At 35.0% G+C, this 21,461-nt stretch overlaps 3 protein-coding genes and 2 long non-coding RNA genes across 8 annotated transcripts; 3 read left to right on the top strand and 2 right to left on the bottom strand.

The window, feature by feature from the left end:
- Positions 1-455: 455 nt before the first annotated feature.
- On the top strand, positions 456-6,937 carry LOC110616567 (protein PAT1 homolog). 4 transcript variants are annotated; one of them, XM_043957306.1, is made up of 6 exons: positions 456-809; positions 1,023-1,134; positions 1,587-1,729; positions 2,222-2,278; positions 3,385-3,448; positions 4,251-6,937. In XM_043957306.1, exons 2-6 carry the CDS (start codon positions 1,053-1,055, stop codon positions 6,299-6,301), a joined length of 2,397 nt encoding a protein of 798 aa, XP_043813241.1. In that variant the 5' UTR covers positions 456-809; positions 1,023-1,052; the 3' UTR covers positions 6,302-6,937. The 4 variants fall into 4 exon arrangements, with proteins under 4 accessions (XP_043813241.1, XP_021614676.1, XP_021614677.1 ...); XM_021758984.2 differs by having other exon boundaries at positions 1,584-1,729; XM_021758985.2 differs by having other exon boundaries at positions 456-1,134.
- Positions 6,938-9,289: 2,352 nt separating this feature from the next.
- On the bottom strand, positions 9,290-12,040 carry LOC110616568. Its single transcript, XM_043957307.1, has 4 exons — positions 11,759-12,040; positions 10,920-11,226; positions 10,640-10,804; positions 9,290-9,565 (listed from the first exon to the last, which is right to left on the bottom strand). The coding sequence occupies exons 2-4, from the start codon at positions 11,209-11,211 to the stop codon at positions 9,552-9,554; spliced, it is 471 nt and encodes a 156-aa protein (XP_043813242.1). The 5' UTR covers positions 11,212-11,226; positions 11,759-12,040; the 3' UTR covers positions 9,290-9,551.
- Positions 12,041-12,236: 196 nt separating this feature from the next.
- Positions 12,237-14,043, top strand: LOC110616570. The gene is made up of 3 exons (XR_002488215.2): positions 12,237-12,577; positions 12,682-12,846; positions 13,280-14,043. It is a non-coding gene; the product is annotated as an uncharacterized LOC110616570 (long non-coding RNA).
- A 1,963-nt stretch (positions 14,044-16,006) lies between these two features.
- On the bottom strand, positions 16,007-17,351 carry LOC110616569. Its single transcript, XR_002488214.2, has 2 exons — positions 17,154-17,351; positions 16,007-16,290 (listed from the first exon to the last, which is right to left on the bottom strand). It is a non-coding gene; the product is annotated as an uncharacterized LOC110616569 (long non-coding RNA).
- A 750-nt stretch (positions 17,352-18,101) lies between these two features.
- LOC122723788 (SEED MATURATION PROTEIN 1) lies at positions 18,102-18,638 on the top strand. Its single transcript, XM_043957308.1, has one exon. It carries the CDS (start codon positions 18,102-18,104, stop codon positions 18,345-18,347), a length of 246 nt encoding a protein of 81 aa, XP_043813243.1. The 3' UTR covers positions 18,348-18,638.
- The last annotated feature ends 2,823 nt before the right edge of the window (positions 18,639-21,461 follow it).

Here is a 21,461-nt window from a genome sequence, read left to right as displayed (position 1 = left end):
TTATTTCATTGTTTTTTTTTATTTCTGAAAAATTAAAGCTCTAATTTTATTTATCTTAGAAAAATAATTTACTCACTTAATCTAACTAAGTTATTTTATTAAAAAAATAATTTTTTTAAGAAATAAGATATTTGAATCAAACTAAGTTATTTTACTATTGCCCTATTGAAATTTGGGGTCATAACAAAAAATTAACCAGTGAAGGTGCAGTTTTTTTTAAAAAAGGTTTTTATTGCAATTTGTTAAAAGTAATTTTTTTCATTAAAAAATAAATTACATTATAAATATGTTTTGAACAATTTTTTAATAATATAATATATATATATTTTTATTAAAAATGATAATATTTAGCATTTAATTATATAAAATAAATATTTTTTTAAATAAAAATATAGTAAATTATTAGAAAGACGGGTTATTTAAATTCAGGGAGGGATACGTTCGGCCTGTTTCGGTTCCACACAAATCGGATGAGGCGAATTTAGGAAAAGATGAAAATGAAACTCACTCTTTTTTTTCTTTTTGAAATCCACTGTTTTTTGTTAAAAAAAAAAAAGAAAAACAGCGAGGATAGGAAAAAATGAGTATAGCTGGTAATTGCTTGAATGTTCTAATCAAATGAAATGATTCCATCTGAGTTCCGATTACTCGTATTTTCTGAATAATTTTCCGATAACTCGGTAAAAAGGGAAATAAAAACAAGAAAAAGAAGCGGAACCTATTTGACGATACTCACCGACCCCTCTTCTCTCTCTATATCTATCGCGCGCGCGGATGCAATAATAAATCGCCATCGTTATCCCCTCCTCGTAGGGTTCATCTTTCCTTCTCCTTTTTTTTCTAATCCAACAACTGTTTTTTTTTTTAAACTATGGCTTATGATTATACTCATTTCCGGAACCCTAGAAGTTTCAGTGCTAAGGGTTTTAGTATTTAGCATCGTTTTGTTCTGTTGTGTTTTGGATTTAGAATTCACTTTATTTGTTAGGGATGCTTTCGTTTTAATCTTCTGTTGCTTTTAGATTCTAGTAATAAGAAAAACAAGTTTAGATATGGAAGGGATTGGAAGTGGGGATGGTATTCAAGAGGCTCCCAAAGTTGGCGATCCTAATAAATTCGGGGACAGCTCCACAGGTTGGTTTCCCTTTTCTGTCCCCCTCTCTTCATCTTCATCTTCTTTGTTTTAGCTGGATCTTCACTTTCTACATGGGTTGTTAGAGATCTTCGTTTTTGGGATTTTTAGTTATTTACCAGTTCTTCATTTTGACATGGAGTTCTCTCATGGCTTATCTATGTGGATGAGGTTTTATGCACGCGGGGTTCTTTCATTTCACATCAATTAAAGTACATGAGATGTTAATGTATTATGAACCCTTATGCTTGCTTGATTCACAACTTTGTTGTGTTTCAAATTCTCAGCATACATTAGTATGATCAATGTGGAATTATGAATGGCATGAGCTTCTCCACGAGCATAGGAAATGCTATTATACGTGAATTCTGCCTGGCGTCCATTATGTTTGGCTGTTTTCTCGACAAATAATAAAATACAGTGTTTTGATTCGAATTGTTCAATGGTGCAGAAGGTGCTGTATTTGATGCATCTCAATATGCATTCTTTGGTAAAGATCTTATGGAGGAAGTTGAGTTGGGGGGATTGGAGGATGAAGAAGAAGACTTGCGTTTGGTTGAGTTTGAGGAGGAAGAATTTCTCTTTGGTAGACAAGAGGTTACACTTTCCTTACTTTTTGTGAATATTCCTTCTTGTTTTAATCTATCCTGAGGTACCACAAAAAAATAGCTTTATGTTAATTAGAATTAGTTATGAATGTAAGCTATCTGGATTTTATCAAAGGAATTAAAAAATTAATAGATGCATTATCATGTAGCTGGTCTGGCCATTCAATTGCTGTATGTTCTGTTATTGTAAGGTTTGCCAAATCTCGAACCATGGTTAAGCAAAAATTTATTCCTTTTGTGCAAGAACTTTAAGCAATTAGTCCTTGAAGTAGTTGCTTGTTACATTCTTTTTATTTTTATATTTTTTTTTATTACAATCCTAGTGTAGTTCTATGGCCTACTAGTGATAATTTAAGATTTTTTTTTTATTCAGTCCAGCTTGTATTATCCATTAATTCTATGTAACAACTATTATTTTCTGAATGATGATATTCAAGTTGTGGGAACTTCCAGTAACTAACTGTTTTTTCCCTATTTGTAGGGTGAGGTTGTAAGATCTCTTTCTGATGTTAATGATCTTGCTAGTACATTTTCAAAGGTTAGTTTGGTTGTTGCATTTATGGTTTATTCCTTTATATATAGTTGAGATTTTGGAAGGTGACTTGTGAGATTTCACTCAGGTAATTTTCTGGATAGAGAGGATGAGAATTGATTGTCTCACCAGTATCTGAATGCCATATTGGCAATTGCTTTGTGCAGATTAAAAAGTCTATGTAGGGTTGCGTATACTAATTTGCTTTTTAGAAGAAAAGTTTAAGATTGGAAAGTGGAGGGAATTTGGGTCCATTGGCCTATCCCAATTTCCATTTTGGTTAGTGTACTGCATTTACTGATATATATTGTCGCAAGAGATATCCTAGATCAGAAATGTATTTATGATGGGACACATTTTGCCCCGTTTGATTTATGATTTTATTATGATTGGCAATGATTAGCGAAAGTTGATTTAATTCTTTTATTTATTATTTATTTTTTTTAAGTTATCGCACAGAGTTTCTGCTATTGGCTTCCCTATTATGTGAATGAATTTAATGTTAGAATTTTTGTTCATATTGGAAACTAAGTAAACGCCTATTGACTAGAAGTTCCGCTATTGCCTTCTTTATTATGTGAATTAATTTAATGTTAGAACTTTAGTTTATAATGGAAACTAAGTAAATGACTAATGACTATAAGTATGCGTGGCATTTTATTTCTTTTCTTGCTCTAGAAATCTTAAGCTTTAACTCAAGTCGTTGTCTCAAATGTCAAATCGGCCTTTTGTTGTCCTTAAATAAGGAAATTTTATTTTCTACAAATATACTTACATGAAGTATATATGTTGATATTTTAATGAATCTCGAGGAACATATTTATTTATCTTGGAAGGGATATTATGAATTGAAACCGAACGGGTAGTTGGTCTGCCCTCAACTTTCATCTTTTGGTTTCAACCTTACCAATTATTTAAATCAATATTTATTTGACATCTTTAACTTTTTGTCATGTAGCATATGTTAGCTTGTTTATGTGTGTATTTATTTCATTTAATCTTTCAGGCATATACCAAGTTTTAATGCTGTTAATTACAGTAAATAATTTACAATTTAGATTATGATGGGTTTGCTTACACCCGCATGCTTGATATATTTTTTTTCTTTGTAGTTGAACAAGGTTGTCAATGGACCAAGAAGTGGAGGAGTAATTGGTGATAGGGGATCCAGAGAAAGTGAGTACAGAACTTGCATAATATACTTCAACAACAAAAATTTGAATTTTGAAATTTAACTAATCATGAATGATTCATATGAATTCTTTTCTATTTTTATGCACGTCCCTCTAGTTGTTAGTCCACTTAAGACAAAGATAAAAACTCTAATAAATTAATATTTTGGATAAAAAAAAAGAATCTTCATTTAAGATAGTAGAAGTTGGCATGAGCAAGACTTAATTATTTAGTCTGTTTCTTGAAAATTTTTTTTGTGGGTTTAAATTTTTGTCGCTGGGTGACAATTTGCTGTACAGGGTCCATGCGGTTGTAGGCTTAGCTTAGGTGTCCTGGGCAGCTTATTGTGCATCCGTTGTTTATTTTCACTTGCATAGAGTGAGGATCTGACTTTAAGCAAGACAAGCTTTTGCCTTTTTGGTGAATGTGAATCATGCATTTGGCTTTTCATGGACTTATTAAAACCAAAATATTAGGCATTAAATAAAAAATTTGTTGTGCATGGAAGATTCAAATATGTTGGCTTTCTTTTGTGTATTTATTGTTTCTCAATTAAAATATAAATCTTGTCAACAAGAATCAGGATATGATATTTTCCATTATTGGCTATCTGTCAAAACTTTTGATTTCTGGTAGGAGCACGACATTATCTTTCTGCTGTGCTTCACAGAGTTCTATTTGGTGAGCTAATATAATGAAGTGGGGCAAATAAAAGAATCTGACAAATTGCCCATGTACTAGTTTAGATGTGTTGATGAAGAGGTATTTGGAAAAATGAAAACTGAATTATAACATTTCTGTCCAGGTTCATCTGCTGCTGAATGGGCACATGGGGAGGATTTTTCTAACTATTTTGATCAGCAGCAGCTGCTAGACCCTGAAGGCATTCAGGACGGAAAAAGATGGTCTTCACAGCCATATGCTTCTGTTCATGGTTTGGACTCAAAGCCTTTGTACAGAACTTCTTCATATCCTGAGCAGCAACACCACCATCAACACTTCTCCAGTGAACCAATTCTTGTACCCAAGTCTTCTTATACTTCTTATCCTCCCCCTGGTGGACAATCTCCCCAGGCTTCGCCAAATCATAGTCATCCAAGTATTCCATATCTTGGTGGTGGTCCCCAAATGGCAATTTCTTTACCAAACCTCTCTCCTTTTTCTAGTCCTCAGCTACAGGTGACGGGCTTACATCATGGGTCTCTGCAATTGTCTGGAAATTTATCACAGTTTTCGCCTAGTCCGTCTGCAAACAGCCGGTTACCTAATCAATGGGTTAACCGTATGGGTTTATATCCTGGAGATCATCCCAATCGTTTGAACAATTTTCAGCAACAACTATCTCATCAAAATGGTTTAATGCCTCCACAGTTGATGTCACAACTTCAGCTGCAGCAGTATAGACTGCACCATCCAATTCAGCCATCATTAAGCCATCTATCAGGCATGCAGTCTCAACAATTTAGTCATCATATTTCTCCATCCCCGCCCATGATGAGCAAGTTTGAAGCAGGGCTTGGTTTGGGTGACATTAGAGATCAAAGACCACATCAGAATCTACCTTATTCTCAGCAAGGATTTGATACCAATGGCCGGAAATTCGAAAGTGTCTGGTCGCAATTCAGATCCAAGTACATGACATCTGATGAAATTGAGAATATTCTCAGAATGCAGCTTGCTGCAACACACAGTAATGACCCATATGTGGATGATTATTATTACCAGGCTTGTCTTTCAAAAAAGTCAGCTGGGGCAAAACTCAAACATCATTTCTGCCCAACTCTTTTGAGGGATCTTCCCCCTAGAGCACGTCCCAACTCAGAGCCTCATGCTTTTCTCCAAGTTGATGCGCTTGGGAGGACGCCCTTTTCTTCAATTCGTAGACCTCGTCCACTTCTTGAGGTCGACCCTCCAAACTCATCTATTAGTTCTGGGACTGATCAGAAAGTTTCTGAGAAACCCCTAGAACAGGAGCCAATGCTTGCAGCTAGAGTGACAATTGAAGATGGTCTTTGCCTCCTCCTTGATGTAGATGATATTGACCGTTTTCTAGATTTCAATCAGCTTCAAGATGGGGGAGTCCAATTGAAACGTAGGAGGCAGGCATTGTTGGAAGGGCTTGCAGCATCACTGCAGTTGGTGGATCCACTTGGAAAGAATGGACATACAGTGGGACTTGCTCTGAAGGATGATTTTGTGTTCATGCGATTAGCATCTCTTCCCAAGGGTCGGAAACTGCTTGCCAGGTACCTTCAGCTTCTTTCTCCTGGTGGTGATCTCATGCGAATTGTCTGCATGGCTATTTTTCGTCATCTGAGGTTTCTGTTTGGAGGTCTCCCCTCTGATCTTGGGGCAGCAGACGCCACAAATAACCTTGCAAGAGTTGTATCATTATGTGCCTGCCGCATGGATATTGGTTCCCTTAGTGCTTGTCTTGCAGCTGTTGTTTGTTCCTCAGAGCAGCCCCCACTTCGCCCCCTTGGAAGCTCTGGTGGAAATGGGGCTTCTCTTATTCTAATGTCTGTTCTTGAGAGGGCAACTGCATTACTGAATGAACTTCAAGATGCTAGCAACTATAATGTGACAAATCGGGCACTTTGGAAGGCCTCATTTGATGAGTTTTTTGGACTTCTTATAAAGTATTGCATAAATAAATATGATAGTATTATGCAGTCTTCTCTACAAGATCCTGCTGAAGCTATTAAGAAGGAACTACCCATGGAGCTCCTTCGTGCCAGTGTTCCCCACACAAATGATTACCAGAAAAAAATGTTATATGATCTTTCCCAGCGTTCCTTGGTTGGTCAAAATGGTGGCACTGGTGGTCGCGTGAATTCTGAATCAGTGTTAAGTTGATACAAGGCTGTAAGAGGATATGATAGAAATTAAGAACCATGAGTCCTGAGATGGTGCTGAATTTTGAAACAGTAAATGTAAAACAGACTACCGGACCAACAATGTTATCGGGTATTTGTTTTTAACTTCTGCCTGCAGGCCATGCTTAATTAAGAATACATGGAGTTACTGGTGCAGAACCTCTGGAACAATTTACTGCCAAGTCATTTTAGATCTTTCAGATTTTAGTACATTTTTAGTCATTACCGGTCAATTGTGTAAACTTTCCTTGGCTAAACCTGTAACCGGTCTGTGTTGTATTGTGGTGGAAATCTGTTGGGTTTCTCCATTTCTTTGCTTATTTTCTTTGTATTATTTTAGGGGTCTATTTGATGCTCTGTTGTGGAATTCTCAATATGGAGGCATAGGGTATACAGGGTTGATTCCCCACATATCCTCTAATATTTGTTATCCAGGGGATGAGTGGATGTGGTCTTCATGTTTTTCTGTTATGTAGCCTAAGGGCTGTGTCCTAGTGTCGTGGTTCCTTGGTTAGTGGCAATAAAGCCATGCAAATGCTGGTGAGTTCGAACTCTCGAGCAATTAGCAAGTTTAGCCTGCTTGAGGGGTTGCCTAATGGATTTTCTTTTTAACGTACTTTTCATTTCGTATTATGTATGTATGAACTTATATAGATATACGTGTATATTTTTCGACAAACCACATATGTAAGTATGAACATATGTAGATATACGTGTATATATATAATACACATATGTACATGCATATATATGTACAATAAGACGTTGCATGTATACATAAATAATTAAAAAAAAACTTGGACAGAAATTGGATTTTACATGAAATGTATCTATAGTGGGTGCAAATTTTCTTCCACATTTTTTATATATTAGGTGGTGCAAATTTGTACTTAGTTCCTTGTCGGACGTTCCGCTGATAAGATCTGGACAAGTTTTTCTTTCAAACCTATTCTGAATTTACACTATTTACGCGTTGAATCGACTCATTAGTAGCTTGATTAATTTGCATAAATTTAATGGTCAAATCAGCTAATTAATCGGTCACAATCATCTTACATATATATATATATATAATAAATCTATATATTCGATCAGCGCGGCCCACGTTTTGCTCTCGGCCAATATTTCAACGGCGATCTTTCTCATTCACAGCAAGTGCCATAAAACCATGATTCTGCATCGGTTGTCGAATCTTGAGACACAGTAAAGGTATTCTCTGTGCTTTCTTGAGGCGTAGAATTGCAACCACCACCAAAATTGTGTGATTAATAGAAAGCAGTCACTGAAGATTGCAGTTTCGAAAACGACTCTTTTTTTAACATAGGATAAATTAATTTCATCACAGTTTTTTTACTTGAAATTTTAGAATTGAACTTACAGATTTAACAATATAAGTGTTTAATCACCATTTGGAGATACCCCATCTTGTTCCACTCTAAAACACCTACTTGGATCTGTCTCATCTTTCTGCGCTTCCTCTTCAATCTCCTCATTCTCTTCTTCTTCCACTGAAAATTACAAGTAATCATACATTAACCTTTTACATTAAAAGGTTAAGACTGAAACAATTCAAACATAAGCAATAAGCATCATTACACAAAAGCAATGGGCCCGAAAAACAAAACAACAACAATTGAAAGAAGAGATGTTAAATTTACTTTCAGTGAACTACCTATATATATATATAAACACTTTCATAACAGTTTTCATATATAAACACTTTCATAACAGTTTTCAAGTAAGTTTAACATCGCTCGTGATATTAAGATAAAAATAAATTTTAACAGCAATCATTAAGTTCATAAGCTAAAGAAAATGTTTGGAAGAATCAGAATCTAACACACACAATGGCCTAATTAAATTTCTAAAGATGAAAACTAAATATCTAGGAAACACTCAAGTAATCATTCAGCATTATCTCCACATGATGGAAGAAGCAGCATACACCTTAACATGCAGAGTCTAATTAGAGCCAACCCCAAAACTCAAACATAATTCCCAGATACGCTGCAGCCTAAAACAGTGTTGCTTAACATGAAAAGTTTGATGAAATTAACCAGAACAAAACCCATAAAGTGATTGCAAATACACAATGCTGGAATTTAATTTAAGTGATCTGATTCAGCTTATAATGTTACCAGGAATTTAATTTAAGTTTTCATTCTATTTCGGTAATCGACTGAAAGGAAAAAAAGGAGAATTGTGGTTGTGGGTCTTGTGTGTGACAGAAGGTTTCCTTGAGAAGTTCCTGCTGGAAGAACAAAAGAAGGCATCAATATGATCGGCTATTAATTGAAGGAAAGAGCACAGTGATTGAATGAAGGAGAGATGAAAAAGAATTGCCCCAGGTATTCGAATAACTGTGTCAGAAGTTTGTCTTCCACTTTGTGCCGCCAGTCCTTGCTATACCCGTTTCAGTTGTTCAGCGAGAGTGGACAAGTAGAAGATATCGGTTGCAAATGATATTCTCTTGATCAAGCTTGTGCGAGGATGGACACAGCTTTGTTATTCCATAGAAAATTTTCAAAAATGCCGTTTTGAACAATCATTTCCATCTTCAGGACTCGGGAGCCTTCACCATCCTTGCCGTCATGAATATATAGTCGTACATGACAATCTGCATTAAACCAAAGGCATTGTTCATATGTCAAAAGATTTCTCAATAAAATTTGTGTGGCATGATCCATTGATAGTGATGGAAATTCCAAAATCCCACTGTTGAATGTTATGTCCAATTTTTTAACAGATGTTTTGCTTGAACTTCACTCCGGTTTGATGGAGCTCTCTCACACTTGCTACAGTCAGCTACATTCAGCTTTTTCATATCTGATAGATCAAGCGACTTCGCAAGAACGACGAAAGGAATTTGATTTTCAAGCAACATGTTCCCACCTTATACCACCAATCAACCACATTTTGTCGATATCCGATTGTTGCTATACTGAAAATAAATTTACCAAGAGCAGAATGATGAAGGTAGCATCTAATAATATCATTTTCACAAAATCCTCACTGCTAAGCTTAATGATTTCTGCAAAACAATTACGTAATCACACTATTCTCAAAGAAGTTTAATACAATCCCCTACACTCATTTTGCTCCAGTCTAGAAAATCACACAAGTATCTTGAGTTATTCTCTCATTTAATTGGCGGAGTCGCAAGGTGCGCTATCAGGAGTTTGAACTGGGAATGAATATATTCTAAAGCGTTGATGCTGCTCATGGCAAAATCAACTGTCCTTCCCTGTACACGACAAAGAAAATTAAAGTTTATGTCAAACTTCCAAAACCAATGAAAGTTGATCAAAACTGTTGGTCATAGATGAGATAATATCAACCAGAACTAATGAGAAAGCACAAGAAACAATGTAAGAAGCTCCCAGTAACAGTTGGTGAAAGAGTTAAAAACAATGTTAGATTAGCAATGTTTTCAATTGGATGTCTAGTTTCACAGTAATCATTATCCTTCAGAAGTAGAAATCATTCAAAGACCACACCAATAGAAAACACAACTTATAAAACGTGAATAATCAGTGTAACTTCTGTTGAGCATTCGCCCAGAATTCTTGCTTCTTTATAACCACTCCCTTCTGCTTATTTCCATGGCAGAGTAGCCATTTGTCATGCAGCTGGAAGAAGCAAAAGGTAGTGAACTTAGTGAACACATCCATTATCTGATTGTCTGTCTGCACTTAAAGCACCCTAAAATCACCATGAACATGACCAATTCGGTGAGGTGCTAATAGAGGTTTCTTACTCTCCATAGTAGAGAAGGAAAAGGGCAGTGCATCTTTTTGTAGTAGTAGTTGTAGTAGTAGTAGTACTAGTGTGCAGGTCTCATGAGATCTATGCCTGCGAAGGTTTACTCACATCGGAGCCAACTACTTAATCTACTTCTTGTTTTGTAGCAGTAGTAGTACTAGTGTGCAGGTCCCATGAGATCTATGCCTGTGAAGGCTTATTCACCAACTCACATCAGAGCCGACTACTTAATATACTTCTTTTTCCTCATCTCATTTAAACTTGCCTCGTACCAAGTGTTTTCAGGATCTCTCTCTAGTTGTCTGCTTTAAAAATTACAATTGGAACTTATAATTTAGAATCATGAGATGCAAATAACAATTAACAAGTGATTAAGTCTAAACGAATCAAGAACATAAATTTCAGCTTCAGTTTATTCAAAGAAACTATGCAAAGCTATTATCAACGCAAGAGGAGGGCATTAAACATGACATTGAGCATGAGAAGATGATGTTTCATCTTAAAAAAAGGTTTGAAACTACCACATAGTAACACAGGACAAGACAAATATCAATACCTTGTAGTGAGCCCACAGATAGAATCAGATCAATATTATCAACACGGCGCTGTATAGATTTTAGAAGAGAGTTCAATGACGAAACTCTCTTTCTAACTCCTGAAATCTTTGCAGCATGCTGCATAATGAACGGCAAGGGCGCATCTTCTAACAATTGATCAAGCTCTAATACCATTCAAAGAAATTAAACATTTCAACTTTACAACATATACGTATACAAGACATTTATAAGACATAACGAACCCAGAAAATAACTCAACGTCAAAGGTAGTATAATTACCTCTAGTAAGACGATCTATAGCGCAATTAAGGTGGTCTTGACTTTTGAGAGTGTCCTGAGCTTTAGAATCGAAGTCCCTGATAATACTGGCAAGCATCGTAGATAAACCCTTAGCCAACGCATCGCTGCTCCTGTTGTTTTCATTGTCGGCATTGGGCTCAGATTGGTGTCCTTGAGGGATGTTTTCACTGGGATCGTTATTTCCATTAGAGGAAACTGAAGGGGCAATTTGAACAGAAACAGCAACGTTGTTTTCTTCGCTGGGATTGCAGCGGTCTTTTGGGGTTTCCATTTTCAGTGGAGATAGCTGAGGCCTGAGGATCGGAGGAAGACGAAGTATCAGATGTGGCTGGTTTCTAAAGCATGGGCTAAACAACCCATGTAACAGTTTCATTGGATCTCAATGAGGCCCATCATATTTTCCTATGGACTGAAAAACCCAAAGACATACAAGGACGAAAATAGCAATGTATATGTTCATAATCTCAAAAAAATATTTAGAAAAATCAGAAGTCAACATACATTTGTCTATATAAATTTGTAAAAATGAAAACCAAATATCCATGAAGCCCAGAAGCAATCAAAAAGGAAAATATCCACAATAGAAGAAGTAAAATACTTCTAACCAGCATCATTTAATTAGAGCCAACAATTGAATCAAATTCCCAAGGTACCCATCAGCGCATAACAATTTTCTTAATATAATAAGTTGATTTAACTGAACCATAATAAAACACAGTAAATTGATCCCAAATTCAATAAGCAAGAACTGCAAATCAATTCCGCCACTACCTTTAGATTCCATAATTTAATGAAGAGATTCAAGAAAAAATTTATACCTGTGAACACAAAACTAATATTGGCAATGACCAATAACCTACATATTTACAATCACCCTTGCTGCGTCACGTGTTCACGTCTTCTCTAACAGATTATATTTCCTAGAAAGCAAACAGATCATGTTATAAAAATCAAGAAAAGACCAGAAATTAACGAGCAAAAATTAAAAGCCACACATAGCTTAGCTCTCATCCTGTCAAGCTTTCAGGATCTGCTTGCCTCACTTTGTTCAGCAATTCCTCTAGAATGAACCAGAGTTTCTCCACAAAGCTCTAAGACGCCAAAAGAGCACGTTCCTCTGAAATTTATAGGCAATAGGAAACCCAAACCGGACCTCACGCAGCTCAAGGGTTATTTTCGTCTTTGTATATATTCGGTCTGTCGGCCCATGAAAAATGTGATGGGCCTCTTTGAGATCCAATGGAACTGTTAAATGGGCTGCTTAGCCCATTCGTTAGAAAACTGGAACGCAAATCTGCCACATATGATTCTTCTTCTTCTTCCTGGGATGCTTGGTAATTCATTGCTGAAAATGGAATCCCCAAAAGACCGCCGCAACTGCAATCCTAGTGAGGAAAGTGATATTACTGTTTCTTTTCAATTAGACGTTTAGTTTCCTCTAATGGAAATAACAATCCCAGTGAAAACAACCCCCAAGAACAGCAATCTCCGCTCAACACTGACAATGGAAACAACAAGAGTAGCAAAGCGTTGGTCAAGGGTTCATTTCTGATGCTTGCTAGACTTCGATTCTAAAGCTCAGGTTGCTCTCAAAAGTCAAGACCACCTCAATTGCATCATAGATCGTCATACCCGAGGTAATTATACTATCTTTGACGTTGAATTATTTTCTGGGTTCATTGTTTCTTATAAATGTCTGTTATTAAAAGATGAGATCTGTCGTTTCTTTGAATGGTATTAGAGCTCGATCAATTGTTAGAAGATGCGCCCTTGCCGTTCGTTATGCAACATACTGCAAAGGTTTCAGGAGTTAGAACGAGAGTTTCGTCATTGAACTCTCTCTTAAAATCTATACAACGCCGTATCGATAATATTGATCCGATTCTATCTGTGGGCTCCACACAAGGTATTGATATTTGCCTCGTCCTGTGTATGCTGTGTGTGATAAGGTTCAAACGTATTTTTAGATTAAAAATCATATGGTGATGTTCAATTTAGGTTTAATGCCCTTCTCTTGCACTAAAAATAGCTTTGTGTAGCTTATTTAGAATCGACTGAAGCTGAATTTCATGTTCTTGATTCGTTTAGACTTGCTTGTTAATTGTTATTGCTTAGTATGCTTCCAAATTATAAGTTCACTTGTAATCTTCAAAGAAGCCAACTATAGAGAGCTCCTGAAAACATTTGGTTCAATGCAATTCGATCATAAGTTGAGGAAGAAGTAGATTACGTAGTAAAAAGCTGATTTCTCCCTTCTCTACGAGGGAGAATAAACAACCTCTATTAGCATGGGACAAATAGCTCCTGCTTGTGCTGACGTTAAGGTCCTTTACCTGCAGACAAACAATCAGACGGTGCATGTGTTCACTAACTTCTACATCTTGCATCTTCCAGCTGCAAAATAGCTACTTTGCCATGGCGATGACAAGAGGGGAGTGGCCTTAAATAAAGGCAAGTTCAGGGCAGATGCTCAACGAAAGTTTACTGATTATTCACCTTCTATTTGTTGTGTTTTGTTTTCTATAATTTGAAAGATACTCTACTTCTAAAGGATAGTGATTACTATCAAGCTAGACATCCCATTGAAAATATTGCTAAACCTACATTCTCTTTAACTCTTTCACAAACTGTTACTGGGAGCTTCTTATATTGCTTCATTTGCTTCTTCATTGATTATGGTTGATATTATCTCGTTAACAGCTCTGTTCAAACTTCAGTGGTTTTGCAAGTTTGAAGTAAATTTTGATTATCTCTCTTATGTGCAGTAAAGGACGCGTGATTTCATCATGAGCAGCATCAACCTCTTGAAAAAAATCATTCCCAATTTAAATTTCTAATATTGCATCTTGCATTTGCAGAGATGGGGCGTGCTGAGCTAATGGAAGCGCATACCTGCTACAAACAAAACATCAAGCAATGGAGTCAACTTTTTGTCTTTTTTTTTTTCCTTTTTTAATTGATAAAGAATATAATATGGGAGGTAGGGAGTGGGAACATTTTGTGAAGACTGAATTGATGTCTGCCATAGGGAAGCAGTGTGGTCATTTGATTCTCTGATGTAGCAGCAATTTATTAAATGAGAAATCCCTGCAATTTGGTGAAACAAACTGGTAAAATCAAAGGTTCATAACCCGCAGCTATTATTCGAATCATATTGGACCTTTAGTTACTATGGTTGTTGTTGATAACTAGTATCAGAATAAGAGATTAAGATGATTCGCGGCAAAGGTTTTCCAGTGATTTTTCTTTGATCTACCTTGAGTACAAGGGAATTTTTGCTAGTGGACGCAACGTATTCTATAATTTTAATGTGTGTCACATTCTATTTTATGCTTTATGTTGATGTAGATTTTCTCTAATACAAAGTGTAGAAGATTTCTCTCTAGTTTTGGTGAGATATTTTCTCTTTCTTCCTCGCTTTATCCTCTTTGTTAGCCAAGTTATTCCACTCTCCACTTTGGGTTGAGCTGTAAATACATTTGGATGTTGGTAAATTATTGCTTTTTCAGATCCAGAAGTTTCGTAGTGAAGATGGTATCTTCAAGATTTGTGTTGCAACAGCCAGTGAATAAGTGAAATTGTTTTGTAATTATGTAGGACGATAAATATCCGCATAATAAAAATAAATTTAATTTTTATAATTTTAAATATTTATATTAATTTATTAATTTATTTTTTTATTAATTATTTAATTTAATATTTTTATACATATTTAATTTCAAATAAATAAATTTATAATTAATATTATTTAATTATAATATTATTATAAAAATATATTAAAATTAATAAAATATATTATAAAATATTATTATAATAAAATATAATATAAAAATAATATATTAATTAATATAATTATAATATTTTAATAATTAAAAAAATTTTTGAAAAAAATTAAGGTCCGGCGCCACTCCATTTTTTTCAAAAAAAAATTAAAAAAAATGGTCTGGCGCCATGTGGCGCCAGACCATTTAAAAAAAAATAAAAAAATAAAATAATAGCCTTGTGCCACTTAAAGTGGCGCCAGGCTCTGGCGCCTGTCTGACAGGCGCCAAACAAGTTTTTCGGCTGCCGCATGTCAATCCAACCCTAAATTCTAAATATTTTTATCCTAACCCTAAATTCACAAATAAAAAGTCTTTCCACCCTAAATTTACAAAAAGCCCTACTTTGGCACATGTCCAGGAGGATTACAACATCTTGCTTTTGAAAACTACTCCTAGTACATAAAACAAGGTATAACTTTATATTCTTTAGAAAGTTTTGCCTGTTCAGTCCAATACTTTATATCATCTTCAGAAAGGAGAATCTCTTAACAAATAAGAATACGTGAATTTCTGACTAAAACTAATCGAAGAGTTATAAATTTCTACTGTCAAAATAGAGTAAAACATGATCAAGGTATAACTTAATTTATGATATTTGCACATGCTGAGTTTAGAGAATCAAATTTAAGTTTCTCTCATTCATATAATTAAATACATAACTCCCTTTATATTTTGCTTTATATATTAAGTTGCTCATATTAATGTTTAGTAATAATATTAATATATAAAATTATCTTTAAAAATTTTAATTTGGTTGAATGCATAGTGTAATTCACTGTATCCCAAATTCCCAATGATGGTGGTTTCAATGCCATCGCAGGGCTATGCAAAGAGGAAAAGGTACGAGAGGCATTTTCTATAATACAAAGCTTTGGGGAGAAAAACAAAATTCCTTCATTCTTGAAGTCTACTGGAACACAACCTGTTCGAGTATCCAAAAGGCCCGGGGGAAAGATTTCCGTCTACTCCAATTTTATAGCAGGACTGATCATTAACACAATATACATTCATTTGTGCTTGCAGCAGGGACCTCAAGCTAATCAAACTATTGATATTCATGGATTGTACTCATAAAACCTCCTATATATTGCAGGGTTCGAAATAGAAAATGGCCTGCTGGAAAATTAAATACAATCTAGTAAAATTGTAAGTTGAATCGGAACTTTTAATGCAAGGCTCATCAGAATGGACAATCATCCCCGAGACTCTTCCCAATTCACACATCTTGGCACATCCAGAATAGAACAGTAGACTAAGCATTAGGATATACTGCATAAACCTTTAAAAAAAAATTTCATCATCCACTTAAAAAGCATACTGTAATCAGGTGAAATACAACTCAAAAAATTTAACTGAGAGTCTCAAAATCAATAGCTAAAACTAAAACCAGATGATAAATCAAAATGAAGGCCAGCTGAAGGTATCAGGAGAAGACCCCATCTTGTTCAAAATCCAAGCGCCTACTTAGATCTCTGCCTCATCTTTCGGCGCTTTCTCTTCAATCTCCTCATTCTCTTCTTCTTCCACTGAAGAATACAATAATAAACTTCAGATCAAATAAAATTTAAACAATCGGAAGCAATAAGCTCTAAAAAGACCAAAAACAAATAAGTCAACAGTAGAAAGAAGAGCTATAAGTTCTCCACTCCATGGAACGAGAAGCATTCCCACTATATAGTACAATTTATTCAGAGCTACTAATTGAAAAAATAACCTTGACAGTGTCAAAGCTAGTTTAAAGTTACTTGTGATATTAAGAGAATAGAATTTAATAGCAATCAAGAAGTTCAAAACCTAAAAAAATATTTGGAAGAATCCGAATCACAATCAAAATAGCCTATATAAAAATGAAAACCAAATATCTAGATACCCAGAAGTAACCATCAAGCTGTATATCCACATCATGGAACAAGAATACACTACCACGTAATCAGGGCCAACAATTGAATCAAAATCCCTAGATACCCTTCAGCCTAAACCAAACTTCTCTTAATATAATAAGTTGATTGAATTGAACCAGAATAAACCCAGTAATTTTATCGCAAATACAAGAAGCAAACTTAGCCATAAACCAATTGCGCTATCACCTTTTGGTTCCCTACTTACATTAGTGAAAAAAAAGCAAGAACAATACTCATAACAGGTGAACACAAAAAAACCCATATTGACAATGACCATCTCCAAGTTGCTCTAACTTAAATACGCTTTCTATAGGTTTACCGTTCAGTAGAGATTTATCGAGAAAGCTACATGATTACACTCGTCATGTCTTCCAAAACATATCATATTTCCCAAAACCAAACAAATCATGCTATCAATATCTAGGAAATACCAGAAAATAACAAGACTCGTGTAACCATTCGACAATTAACAAAAATCAAAGCGATACCTTAGCTCTCATCCTGTAAAGCCCTCAGGATCTACTTGTGTCACTCTCTACAGTGATTCCTCAGGGATAACCAGGATTTTCAATCGAAGCTTGAGGAGAGCACAGGGGGGAGCTTCTCTCTGCAATTTATAAGCAACCGGAAACCCTAATCCGAGATGGCCTCCCGCAACTTAAGGGGTATTTTCGTCCTTGTATGTCTTTGTGTTTTTCAGTCCACCGGAAAATATGATCATTTAACTTTAACATAAATTACCTTCAATTTAGATAAAATTAAATTTTAAAAATAAAAATTTTAGAATTTTAAAAATAAAAAAATAAATTTATTAATTATATTATATTTTAAAGATTAAAAAAATAATTTTTTTAAAAAAATTATATCTTAAATCTGTTACTTATATAAATGTATTAATACATTTTCTTAGAGTTTATAAAAAATTATGTATATAAATATAAAAATTATTAAATTTTTGTTCTTCAAATTCACTAACTGATCACTCCGGTCAAAAAATTGAAGAACGTTGCCATTTTATATTTTTATTTCAATTGAATAATTTGCAAAATTTTTGTGTGGCTATGATTATTTAATTTAAAATTAATATATCATCTAAAATTATAAAATTAAAATTAATATACCATCTATAATTAAGGATAATAAATTTAATATATATACAATATTTTAATTTGTAATTAATTGGATGAGTGAGTCAATTTGTAGATACGTGTAAAGATTTTTCGAAGAACGTTTGCCTTATTAACTTGTAAGCAAAGTAGTGTGCGTGCAAGACAGAGCAAGAGAAGCCACCTGCCTCAGTCAAGAGACGCTTGTCAATCTGAAGATCTCAGGATTTGCCACGTATAATGCAACATGAATCTATATATAAATGGAAGGGCGATGGAAATTCTGTTAGCGTTAATTTAGTTAAAGCAGAGAGAGTTCGGGGGAGAAGAATGGCGAAGAGTAAGGATGATATAAAGTATGGGACTGCACAGGCAAAGCTTTCTGAAGATGAATCTCTAAGGGTGAGATACAAGCATGGCACTCCACTTGAAGGAGGAAAAATTGCAGATTCTGAGACTGTTGATCTCTTTTCAAGTGCTCATAATATTCCCAATACTGCCTCCAAATCCAATCCCTCAGATTCCACCACTCAATCTCATAATAAAAGTGCTGAAGGAAATGCCCCCACCGGTTGAGATAGATTTCAGACTGCTTTTTGTTTTATGTACTAGGAGAAGTAGTTTTCAAAAGCAAGAAGTTGTAATCCTCTTGGACATGTGCCAAAGTAGGCATAAATAAGAATATATCTATAGCACACATCATACTCTATGATGCTAAATAAACTTCAACGCTCTCAAAACGGTGTAGGATTTCTTGGTTTCATGGATTCTTGGGAATTTTTAATGTGCGATTGTTATGAAAGCTAAAGAGCCAATCTTGCACGATAAAGAGAAGTCTACTGAAGGAGTCTGAGAACGAATTTGGACTTCATTTTTCTCTTCTTGAAAGAAAAAGATCATTGTACTTGGCACTTTTTAGGCCATCACTACAAGAAATTACTAAATTACCAACGGACAATTCCGTTGGTAAATACTGATATTGGACAATTCCGTTGATAAATACTGATATTCCGTTGGTGAAACGATCACCAACGGATCTGTGACGGACTAAGTTCGTCGGGACGGATCTGTGACGGACTAAGTTCGTCGGGAAAATCCTCGTTGGTAATTTTAATTATCAACAGAAATTTGTACATCCACCAACGGAAATTCCGTTGGTGACAGTGACGGATCACCAACGGAATTTTCTGACGGATCACCTGAATTTCCATTCAATTTAAGTTTAATGCTCTTCTCTTGCATTAAATTTTAAAAATAGCTTTGTGTAGCTTATTTAGAATCAACTGAACCTGAAGTTTATGTTCTTGATTCATTTAAACTTGTTAATTGTTATTGCATCATATGCTTCCAAATTATAAGTTAACTTGTAATTTTCAAAGAAGCCAACAATTGAAAGCTCCTGAAAACATTTGGTGCAATGCAATTCTGATCATAAGTCGAGGAAGAAGAAGTATATTGGGTAGTAAAAAAAGCTGATTTTTCCCTTCTCTACGAGGGAGAATAAACAACCTCTATTTGCTTGGGACAAATAGCTCCTGCTTGTGCTGATGTTAAGGTCCTTTACGTGTAGACAAACAATCAGACGGTGCATCTTCACCTTGCCATAGCGATGACAAGAGGGGAGTGGCCTTAAAGAAAGGCAAGTTCAGGGCAGATGCTCAACGAAAGTTTACTGATTATCACCTTCTATTTGTTATGTTATGTTTTCTATTCTTTGAAAGATATTCTACTTCTAAAGGAGAGTGATTACTATCAAACTAGACATCCCATTGAAAATATTGCTAAACCTACATTGTCTTTAACTCTTTCACAAACTGTTACTGGGAGCTTCTTATATTGCTTCATGTGCTTCTTCATTGATTATGGTTGATATTATCTCGTTAACAACCCTGTTCAAACTTCATTGGTTTTGCAAGTTTGAAGTAAATTTTAATTATCTTTCTCTTATGTGCAGTAAAGGACGCGTGATTTCATCATGAGCAGCATCAACCCCTTGAAAAAAAATCATTCCCAATTCAAATTTCTAATTGTGCATCTTGCATTTGGAGAGAAGGGGCGTGCTGAGCTAATGGAAGCGCATACCTGCTACAAACAAACCATCAAGCAATGGAATCAACTTTTTGTCTTTTTTTTTTTCTTTTTTAATTGATAAAGAATCTAGTATGGGAGGTGGGGAGTGGGAACATTTTGTGAAGGCTGAATTGATGTCTCCCACAAGGAAGCAGTGTGGTCATTTGATTCTCTGATGTAGCAGCAATTTATTAAACGAGAAATCCCTCAGCAATTTGGTGAAACAAACTGGTAAAATCAGCAGCTATTATTCGAATCATATTGGAGCTTTAGTTGCTATGGTTGTTGTTGATAACTAGTATCAGAAAAAGAGATTAAGATGATTCGTGGCAAAGGTTTTCCAGTGATTTTTCTTTGATCTACCTTGAGTACAAGGGAATTTTTGCTAGTGGACGCAAGGTATTCTATAATTTTAACGTGTGTCGCATTCTATTTTATGCTTTATGTTGATGTAGATTTTCTCTAATACAAAGTGTAGAAGATTTCTCTCTAGTTTTGGTGAGATATTTTCTCTTTCTTCCTCGCTTCATCCTCTTGGGTTAGCCAAGTTATTCCACTCCCCACTTTGAGTTGAGCTGTAAATACTTTTGGATGTCGGTAAATTATTGCTTTTTCAGATCTAGAAGTTCCGTAGTGAAGATGGTATCTTCAAGATTTGTGTTGCAACAGCCAGTGAATAAGTGAAAGTAAAGCTTTTGTGTGGAGTTTTCTCCACGGTTGGTTATTTCAGTTTGTTATCCAGTCCTTCAATAGTTATAAAAAAAAATGAAAACTCTGATCTATGCCTCCTCCCTCTAATTTTTTCTAGCTTTTGGCTGCTGGTTTTCGAAGTTTGTTGAAGAGCTGATAAGATCAAGGGGTTGATTGCTTGGTTTAGAGGTTGCTTTGAAGCATGCATAGCTCTGGTGAAGGGGATCTCCTTTCGTTTGTGCTTTCTCGAAATGAAATGGTTCTTTCAGCTCCCGGATGGATTGGTTGGTGAGGACGGCGCCGTGTTGCTATCTTGCGTTGCTATCTTGCGTTGCTATCTTGTGTTGTATTCCTGTGTTTTGGGTCAAGCGCATATTAGCTTTAGGATTTTGTTGGATGGGTTTACACATTTAATCTTTGGGAGAAGAAAAAAAAAAAAGGCACCCAGAAGTTATGAAATGAAACTTTTTTAGCTTAAGGTATGTGAAAAATCATGAATAGGGGAACTGGTTGGTTGAAATGAACCTATTTTTTTCCATTTGATTTTAACGGATTAATTGTATGTCTTTAACAAATATACTAATTAATTGTACGTATTTAATATTATTTGTTAATATTCAATTAATAATAAAGTTTTAAAATATTATATTGAAAAGTAATAAACTTATGTTTAAGAAAAATAAACGTAATAAGTGAGTGTTTTATATGAAGCTATCTGTAATTTTGAAGTAAGTTATATAAATACAAGCCAAAACAAAATGTATTCTGTGAAAAAAACAATAGAAATTGAAAAACGATTGATAAGTCAGAAGAGATCTCATCAATTAGAGCCACCAACAATCCAACAAATCCTAGGTAACACACCAACTAAAGAAATCTGAAACCACCATGAAAGTTTGAGTCTCTCAAATATCATACAAAAAGGGTGAT

This window comes from Manihot esculenta, chromosome 6 (genome assembly GCF_001659605.2).
Source record: "Manihot esculenta cultivar AM560-2 chromosome 6, M.esculenta_v8, whole genome shotgun sequence".
Classification (NCBI taxonomy): domain Eukaryota; kingdom Viridiplantae; phylum Streptophyta; class Magnoliopsida; order Malpighiales; family Euphorbiaceae; genus Manihot; species Manihot esculenta.
This window is presented reverse-complemented; position numbering and strand designations above follow the sequence as displayed.